This window comes from Enoplosus armatus, chromosome 1 (assembly GCF_043641665.1).
Source record: "Enoplosus armatus isolate fEnoArm2 chromosome 1, fEnoArm2.hap1, whole genome shotgun sequence".
Lineage (NCBI taxonomy): Eukaryota > Metazoa > Chordata > Actinopteri > Centrarchiformes > Enoplosidae > Enoplosus > Enoplosus armatus.
In genome coordinates, this window is record NC_092180.1 from 28,474,172 (window position 1) to 28,484,053 (window position 9,882).

General features: G+C 43.9%; 1 protein-coding gene across 1 annotated transcript in view; it reads right to left on the reverse strand.

Moving 5' to 3' along the window:
• Positions 1-588: 588 nt before the first annotated feature.
• The window catches only part of LOC139286110 (mucin-5B-like), a 14,068-nt gene continuing 4,774 nt past the window's right edge, over positions 589-9,882 (reverse strand). Inside the window, exons 13-29 of the mRNA XM_070906798.1 lie at positions 9,783-9,882; positions 9,603-9,697; positions 9,374-9,500; positions 6,288-6,543; positions 5,766-5,818; positions 4,944-5,047; positions 4,619-4,770; positions 4,356-4,494; positions 3,955-4,065; positions 3,576-3,755; positions 3,205-3,444; positions 2,656-2,812; positions 1,975-2,103; positions 1,543-1,693; positions 1,384-1,427; positions 1,156-1,292; positions 589-669 (exon numbers count right to left, since the gene is read on the reverse strand). The exon at positions 9,783-9,882 is cut by the window's right edge and continues 65 nt beyond it. Coding sequence (XP_070762899.1) covers positions 589-669; positions 1,156-1,292; positions 1,384-1,427; positions 1,543-1,693; positions 1,975-2,103; positions 2,656-2,812; positions 3,205-3,444; positions 3,576-3,755; positions 3,955-4,065; positions 4,356-4,494; positions 4,619-4,770; positions 4,944-5,047; positions 5,766-5,818; positions 6,288-6,543; positions 9,374-9,500; positions 9,603-9,697; positions 9,783-9,882 — 2,256 coding nt within the window. The remainder of the gene's footprint in view (positions 670-1,155; positions 1,293-1,383; positions 1,428-1,542; positions 1,694-1,974; positions 2,104-2,655; positions 2,813-3,204; positions 3,445-3,575; positions 3,756-3,954; positions 4,066-4,355; positions 4,495-4,618; positions 4,771-4,943; positions 5,048-5,765; positions 5,819-6,287; positions 6,544-9,373; positions 9,501-9,602; positions 9,698-9,782) is intronic.

Below are 9,882 nucleotides of genomic sequence, written 5' to 3' on the forward strand. Positions count from 1 at the left end.
GTAGAAGTTGTAGTAGTTGTAGGTGGCTGAGTTGTAGTTGTGGTAGAGGGTGTAGAAGTTGTAGTAGTTGTAGGTGGGTGAGTAGTAGTTGTGGTAGAGGGTGTAGAAGTTGTAGTCGTTGTAGGTGGCCGAGGTGTAGTTGCTGTTTCAGTTGTGGTAGACAGTGTAGTGGTTGTAGCTGACTGGGTTGTAGTTGTGGTTTCAGTTGTAGTAGAGGGTGTAGTGGTTGTAGAAATAGGTCGTGTAGCTGGTGTGGTTGTTTGTTTTGGTGTTGTGCTGCATTTCACTTGCATTGTCTTGCAACACTTTACTTTTATTTCATAATCTGAACATATGGGGGGATATTGTAAACTGTTCTCACACAGGAGTCCCTGGTTATTACATGTTACCTTTTGTCCCAGCTCTTTCAGAGGAAGCCCTGGATAGTGCACAGCCTGACACTCCACTGCAACTGGATTCTCACAGATCTTATATCCTCTCTGGATGACGTGTTTGATGGTTTCATTGTCCCCACCTCCAGGACCATATTCTGGGTAGTCTGAACTTATCCATGGTGACCATTGGCATAATGTCTCCTCACAAGGTGTTTCAGTAACATGTTCTGTTGTTGAAGGTTTTGCAGTTGAGCTTGGAGGTGTTGTAGAAGGAGTAGGCTTTGTTGGGCATGCACTATAGTCACAACACAGAACTCTGACTTGGTAGTTAAAGCACAAGGCCAGTGGTCCTGACTGGTCTTGATTTCTACATGTCAGCCCCTTTGCCAGATTACATTGCACCACTTGTCCCACATTGTCAATGGTGACATTAGGGAATTTCTCAGCTTGGCATTGGATCTGACTTGGCTTTTCACATATCTTGTGCCCTGCCTCTCTAATCTTATCGTAAGTTTCATTGTCTCCTCCTGGAGTTCCCAGTGTGGGGAAGCTGGTATCATACCATGGTGACCATTCACAAGGGCTACATGTGGTTGTGACTGGCTCTGTGGACACACATAATGCAGGTGTTGGTTATGTAGTAAATCTTACATTATACAACTGAATATGTCTTCTATTTCTTGCACTTACCTGGTGTGGTTGATGTAAAAACAAAGGTGGTTGGAGACTGGCTTGTTGTAGTAGTGGTTGCAGTGGGCACATGTGCTGTCGGTGTAGGTACTGGGCATGGGTATGACCTCTTGTCAATGGTACCATTCTTCCCACACACTGCTGTGATGCAGTTACCATGTCCATCTGTTGTGTTATAGATGGTATTGCCAGGGGGATATTTGTTTCCACCATATGTGCAAGTACAGGCTGTAAACAGAGGAGATGTATTATTAATATATTAACCAAACACAAGTATGCATTTTTAACAATCTCACAATCTCTCCAAATCTTTTTATACCTTGGGCATCGTAATGGCATTGGATGGTCATTGAACTGCATGTACTTCAAGAGAGAGAACACAAAAAACATCGTCAGTTTTGATTTGTTTTCAGTTTATCTGAACTGGCCACAAAGTTATATAACCTTGACTGACACATGATATGTAAGCAAGACCTACCATGTATGACAGTTTTCGGTTGTTGGCACTTTGTCACCATTATTATAGTGTTTCCCCTCTTTATCGTAGCAGCCACATTGTTCTTTTAAAACACATGTCATTTTATCCTCATCAAAGTATGGCTGAGCAGGTGGACATCTTGGATAGCAACCTAATTGAAAAACAAACAGCTGTTCATTCAGTGCAAGAAAAGAGTTATTTAATACTTGTTCGCATTATTCAAACAATTGGTACCACCAGTTGAAAGTGTTAACATTTCTTGTGTTCACCTGGCATTTTGGTTGAATGAGTGATATTTGTATGCCACTTTTTAAACACAACTATATGAAATCTATAGCCAATGTAAAAAAGACAATCAATGTGTTCAATCTTGAATCTTGAATTTAATTTGATTAGCAGTCCAGGTTAAGTCATCCAAACCCAATCTTGTACCTTCTAGAGGAGGTATCTGTGCAGAGCAGTTGCCCGAGGGGCTCCTGCAGGTTTTCATACAAGGAGATCCACATGGCATGTAGTGCCATTCACATTCACCAGGGGGATTGTAGTAATCACAGAAGAGAGCTGGAAAAGATAATAATACTTATTCAATATAGGCACATTTCAGACTGGACTATTCATAGAGCATACTGATGATTTTACACATGTAGTTGTACATAGCCTTATTTTTACCTTTTTACTAAGCTGACATGGTACTTTGGCCAGAAGCCAGGGCATTGCAATACTGATGAAAATTACCTTGAAAAAAGCACCCTGTGTATCCACGATTTACTCTCATTTTGTTGATGAGGCCCAATGACAATTAAGTCTAAGTTCCTTTAGTTCAAGAATGGAGTTGACGCAGCTTCGTCTCTACATGGCTTTAAACTTTAAAAGACCACAGGCAAAATATAGCTATTGCTGATGGCAAATGGTTATAATTGATTAGTCATTGATGCAAGTTTTTACAGATTTGATATCACAGCAATATTACAGTACTGGTATTTCGCTGAAAAAAAAATGGTATCTTTGCTTTATCTTATGCAACCCTGATAGACTCATCTTTTCCTTTCTCGTCAAAATTAATGATGCTGATTCTAGCTTTTCAACCAGGAACGCGTCGTATTGGTTACTCACGGCAGATCTTTGGGGTTCTCCATCGTATGCAGGCGCCAGCTTGATTACAGGATTCAGAATAAGCGGCCACAGCAGTGCAGAAACACTCGCAGTCTCCACCAGTGTCACAAGCACACGAGTCGAACACACACGCGTCATAGTATGGCGCAGGATCCACCTACAGACAAGTGAAGAGGTAAATGGGTATGAAAGAACTTTTTTGGGGGGGGAGTGAAAGAAAAAGTTAGAGAACCACTGCACCAGGGGAAAGTTCAGGGGTTCATTTGCTGGGGATCAAAGCAAGTTATATGGCAATCTAACCTTTCGTCTTTGAGACACCTTTTCATGGACAAGATTTTGACAAGGGGAAAACTTTGGCTTGACAGTGGTGCTGAAAGTCAAGTGAAGGGTTTCTAAAATAATTAGGATTCATTCTCTGAAGACCATGGATGTCCATATTAAAGTCTGTCAAGCATATGTTAATCCGAATGATTAGGCCCTGCTGCTTGCAAGGTAAAAAGAAAAGAAGAAAAACTTCAAAACAAGAATTTGACTTCAAAAGCAACGTACAACGGAGTGGCAGGCAGAGAAGACGTCACTCTTTATGATGCTGCACTGTTTCTGGGCCCAGGACTGTCTGTATGGGTTGGTTGTGCAGGGGCTGATGATGCTGTGAGCATCGGGGCAGCTTGGTGAATCCTTCCAGGTGTTCCCAAACACCAGTGGGTTGACCACCACGGCATGGCACCTTGTAGTGAAGTCATTGTTGGCGTTGTCGTCATAGTTGCCACACAGCCCACAAACACGACCCTGAAAAAGTAGAGCCCCTCGCATCATGTCGTTCAACTTGAATATCAAAACAAATCTTCATAGTCTTTTGTTGCGCGAGCAAATCAGTTGTAGTCACATTAGGACCAATCCTTCAGATATTGCAGGGTTACCTTATACTTTGGGTTGAGCTTGATAAACAAGCTGGTCTTCCTGTCCCACATGAGAATGAGTCCATTGTTGGCTTCAACTACCAGGTAGATGCCCATAGTGCTGTAATGGAATGGAGCTGTTTCTTCATTTCCACTTGAAAGTAGCTGGTAGCTTCCCTCTGTTAGAATCAGTTCTGCACTCTAAACAAAAGAACAGAAATCGATTATTAAAGAAACCTTTTGGATGACGGGCAGAAGAATTCTACAGCATGTCCAGCTGCCTTTGACTTCTAGACCACATCAGTTTATCCGTGTGAATCTATTTTGAACATCAGCTTTGAGTCACTGCAGTTTTTTTTGTTGTTTTTCTTTTTTAGAAGGTTTTATGTTGACTGTCTACCCCCAGGAAGATCTTGATGGTCTTGGAGCAGGTGGTTCCTGTGGTGCCGCACGGGACATTCTCCGTGATCACTCTGAAGGTTCCGTTACTCTGAGCGCTGCCGCAGTAGTCCTGAGGAAGGATACACAAACAGGGAGTGAATTCTAAAGTATTATATGATTCCTATATTACTGACATCCATCCCTTTCATGGAGAGTGTCTGTAAAATAACTCTGTTACAAGTCAAAGTACTATACCAGCCTCTAGCAGGATTATGTATATGTAGAAAATGATGGAAGGAAGGTTTTCACAGGGCACGCCTCTTACAAAACCACTGGTCAATCATGAAATAGAAATAATATAAAATACTGTACATAATAATCACATTTAATGAATGTGTCTGGTCTTGTGTGCAATCGCACCTGAGCGAGAATGTATTCACAGCTGCCATCGAAGGTGAAGCGCTTCTGATCAAAAGTCATGAAGTGCCCGGCGCCGTAGACCGAGCAGGTTCCATCGCACTGGTTGGTGGTGCAATTCCACTTCCTGTCTTTACACATGCTGTGAACAGACGCATCTCAGATGGCATCGGGCTTATCATAAAATACATTCCTTTTGTTTGTAAATGAGTACCTAGCATATTTCTAGCTTTTGCAGCATGCCACTCCACTTGTGATTCACTTACCAAGTATTGCAGTCCACCTTGGTGGTCTCCCCAGGCTGGAAGGAGATGCCGTTGTGAACACAGGAACAGGCCTCTGGCTTGATGCAGCCTCCTTTACCATCGGACACCATCCCAGATGGACACATACAGCCGGAGACGCACCCCGTGGTCACCTGGAGAGAAGATCAAACTTCACCCAGTCATATGTGTCACTTCTGCTCCAGCAGAGAAAATGTTTCACTTTACCTCAGATTATCCACATATTTGTTCCACATATAAACTAATAATCTGTATTTGCATGTAAAATGTTCCTTTTATTTTGGGGGGGGGAGGCGAGGTGACTCACGCAGGCCATGTCCAATGTGTCGCAGCTCTTCTCGCACTCGGTCCCTTTTGCAGCTGGGCCATTGGCCGAGCAGTTGACGAACACCATGGGAGGAGCACAGGCGGCTGAGAAAAGACGTGTCTACAATGACTTTACTGTATTTCTAAAAATGAATCACCACTTCAGCACCATCATCATCATATTTAAGTGACGCGGGAGAGTCAATCTTTCCCACTTCACTTTCTATTCCCGGGAGACCAGAGGCACATTCTAAGCCTCCAGTGGAGCCTGTTTACCGTGAACTGTGGTAAACATCGCCCCTTGGCAGCAGGAAACTCCAGCTTTTGGGGGCTGAACTGAAACGAGCAGAAACACTGCTGGTTTGTGCGATGTGCTTGAATGTTTGAAATCTCTGGGGCTCATCATTTTTGTCAGCTCAGAAAATGCTTATAGTATAGAGAGTAGAGAAAATAGGAGACGCCAACAGAAATGTAAAAATGATCATCTTTCAGAGGTAGTTACTTGTTGGAACTATTTCTTGAGAATCAACAGCTGGGCGCAGCAGTGACTGTGATATACTGGGAGGATGGATAAACTGTAGTTCAAGCACACAACTCTTCTTACATATCTGTTGAGTTGTATAAGGTACTGCCTTAACGGTTCCCAAAGCGATCAGGTCACAGATCAGGTCTCGTTCGCCCATTCACTCACACACGTTCACACACCGATGGCGACCGAGCTGCCATGCAAGGCGCTGGCCTCCATCGGGAGCAACCTAGGGTTCAGTGTCTTGCCCAAGGACACTTCGACACCATCAGGGTGATTCAGTGTTGTGTAACTTACATGGCTGCGCAACAAACTCTCCAATGCAGCTGAGTTTGCCCTCCTTGCAGGTGCTAGTGGGGAAATATAAAACGCATTAATATACATATACAACCTTTCGGCGCACTCTTTAAACGTGTGATATTTTCAGAATGCCACAAATACGTCAAAGAACAAATATTATTCTAAAGGCCCGGAATCCAAATGTGAAGAAAACCTGTCTGTCAACTGCTGTCACTCTCAAATTGATTGACAGCCCTTTGAACACAGGGACTATGAGTCAGTGTCATTTGGATTATGATCAGTTTAGAAACGCACAAACTGCGTTTTTGATTCATAGTTCAAAAAAAAAAAAAAGAATTATATATATATGAATATACTTTATGGGGCTTTATCAGAATCAGAATCAGAAATACTTTATTGATCCCCGGGGGGAAATTGTGCAAAAGACTAAGATATAGGTATAATGTACACTCCCCCATACACATCATATGCAATAACACGATAAAAACATAGCATAGCAAAAACATAACATTTTCATACCACATGACGCCTTCCTTGTTGACGACCTGTCCAGGAAGCACCACTGAGCCTTTGTCGTAACAGGGGCAAGCCTGGGGTGACACACACTTCCCAGAGTCATCCAGATAGGTCCCCTCTGCACAGACGCAGCCGTCGATGGGCGGGAAGGAGAAGTGACAGCTGAGATCGGTGGTGCCGATGCAGCGGCAGGTGCGACTGCTGGTTGTGATGTTGTAGGAGAAGACCATGCTTCTGGGGCAGGAGCTGGCATACTTCCCTGAGGAGGTCAGAACACAGAATCAGCAAGCAGGCCACATGAAGACGTTTAAAGGACCATGCCGATGTTGCAATCTTGCACAAATGCACATTTTGCCACAATACTGCAGCAAGGTGTTGTTTATAGTTTTGCTGCGGTGTGTTGAATTATCATTATTAATTATCACGCTTGTAAAAGCGATTGTGTGGCCCAAATCGTGAAATTTGAAGGTATGACTCGCTTGGCACCTTGAAACACTATGTCCATGTGCTCAGTACGTTGAGCTGCATCTTCTAGTACAGGCCAAGACAACATCCCAGCCTTTCAGAACCAACAGATCCACGGAGGACGCCATCCCCACTGCCCTCCACTCATCCCTCACACATCTTGGAATATACACCTTCATCAGAATGCTGCGTGTAGATTTCAGCTCAGCATTCCACACAATCTCCCCCATGAAAGTAATTGGCAAACTTAGCGTTCTAGGCTTGGGTACAACTCTGCAAATGGAAATTGGACTTCCTCACAAACAGACCCCAGACAGCCCGGACAGTCACAGCGCTTTCCACTCGGGTGCTCAGCCCCATCCTGTATACCCATGACTGTGATCCCAGACATGGTATCAGCGATCTTGAAGAGTGGTGCACAGAGAACAACCTACTGCCTCCATCAGTGGAGCTGAGGTGGTGCAAGATTTAGGTTCCTGGGAATCAGCATTACAAAGAACCTGTCATGGACATCACACATCTCTACCCTGGTAAAGAAAGCTCAGAAACAACTGTATTTCTTGAGGAAACTTAAGAAGGCAAAATGGCCATGCCAAGGTCTTGTCAACTTTTCAAGGATCCTGACTGGAAACATTACAAACTGGGATGAGATGTGCACGGCCCAGGACAAGAGGTCTCTGTGGTAGGTGATTAAAACAGCCCAGAACATCCTTGGTACCCATCCACCGAGCATCAGTGGCATCGGTGAGGTGAGGTGCCTGCTCGGAGCCCAAAGGATACTAAAAGTAATACCCACCCCGGCCACAGTCTGTTCACCAGAAGTATCCACTGCCTTACCACCAGACTACAATAAATACAACTTAGAGGTAACATGATCGGGCTAGTTTACACCTGGCTAAAACAGGGAAAATGATCCCTTATTATGGTCTCACCATGGTGATGTATTGCTCCCTGGTGGACTTTCAGAGTTTTGCACTTCTGTTATCTCTCTGCCTCTACCAGGACTGTTAGCGTGCCTCGTATCTGTGGGTCTTTTCACTCATCTCTATTCTCTGTCTCTCGATCTGCACCAACAGCGGTGTCCTTTATTTGCCCAAGTGGTTAGATGACTTCTTACATAATACTCTGGCGTCTGAACGGTGAAAGCTTGTTCCGCTGCCAAAGATAGAACACTGCAGAAACACTGCACTGCAGTCTGCTTCCTTTAAAAGAGGTTTGAAGAATACTTGATCCTCATCCATCTGGTATGACATGCCGGATTTATAAATTCATGGCATGGCAAACTTATAAACATTACCAAGAAATGAATAGAAACGAAAAAAGAAACATGTTGCGGCTATCAAGGCCAGACAAACGTGCTAAATTAGCTGTCGCTGACCAATCAAACGTCCATAGCCGGCAGCATTAGGAAGTTAAAAGATAAGCTGGCGAGGAAAAGCTAGATAAACTGTGTGGAAATGAGTTTGAAAAAACCCCAGAATGCCTGGCAAGATCCATCTGCATGAAATATTGCACTTAAACAGTTGGCTAGCCAACAGTGTGCATATGTTTTTCTAATAAAATGGCTACGATGGGCATACATTACATTTTCGATCATTATGTCACTGTTACAAATATATTTGATATTCATATTTAGAATGTGAACTCGTGGATAAGAGTGGAGAAGTTACCTCAACTCATTAATGACACGATACTCAGTGTTGAGAGACATGTTTTGTACCGTCAGACACTAAACACTCCCTGTTTTCCAAGGCTGGATCACATTCTGGTACGTGAAGAATGCGCAAAGAGCAGGAAGAATGGGAGTCAGTGGAGGCCCAAAGCAATTCTTTGCCCTAGGGCCCTCTAGTGGGTTAATCCAGCCCCTGCATGCAACAGTAGAATAACAGCAGACATGATGTTCACTAACTCAAGACATTTTCATGACTCGCAAGTTGATTTTCATACTTTGGGAAGGAAGAACATTCAAAAAAGATATGATATGGAAACATTTAAAAATATTTATGAAGTATACACAATTTGTAGTAGTTTGGGTTAAAACATGTATAACCTCTGATGTGGCCCTTTAGTACCACAGTGTGACTATAGAATATAACAGCTATTTCTAATCAAAGCAGTGAGCTTGAATGTCAGAAAACCCTGGAGTAGGGACGTTACGCTCGCAGCAGACTACTCGACACTCATGACCCCCCCCCCCCCACCAAAAAAAATAAGGCCTCAATACATCACACTCATCAGAGGTGGTTTTGAGCGCGGGATGTTCTTGGCGCTATCTGTTTAAGCATTTAAAAACACAGCTGTAGACGTTTACAAAGCAGTAACGAAAGCTATGAAACCAACTTCTGACCAACCGTTTCGTCGTGGTTCCAGATTTAAAACCGTGCCGTTCTTGACTGTATCAATCAAATCCCATCACACACTCTGAGTGCTAGGCAGTCCTGGAAGAAAAACATGCGTTCTGAAAGATTTCTCTGTGAAGGACCTATCTAATGACTGATCAACCTGACAATCTGATATCTGCGAGGACACGCGTTCCATTGGAAGTAGATGGGTTTTTTTTATGATTTGGACAAGCTCATGCTGTCGAGTCTTCTAAGTCGCAGGCGTAACACCCTTCTACTCACCACAGATGGTCTTCCTCCAGCTGCTGATCTGGACTCCTGCAACTGCACAGGCGTGGACATAGGAGGAGACTGCAGCACACATGCAGTCCTCGCTCCTCTCACAGTTACAGCTGTCATACATACAGTTCTGTGAGGAGACAAAATTAAAAAAAAGTCATATCACAGATTCTGGAGACTGGTCCAGGTCCGGTCCACGGAGATATGTAAAAGCTGTAGCTGTGAGACTTGCCTCTTTGTAAGAGTCGGGGCTGATCTCTGAGTGGCAGGGGGCGAACACTCCCTGAGGGTCACTCAGCATGGAGCACCAGTGCTGGGCGTACTTCTCTGTAATTGACACACAAGTGACCAACATCGGTTATTCTGAAGAACCCACGGAGATAACAGAGAATCTAAAGTCAGTCAGACCTACCATTTTCTAGACTAAGACTGCAGGGGTTCTCAAAGTTGCTCTTAACATCGGGGCAAGCAGCATGTGTCTTCCAGCTGTTGACAAAGCCAGCTGCAGTGGC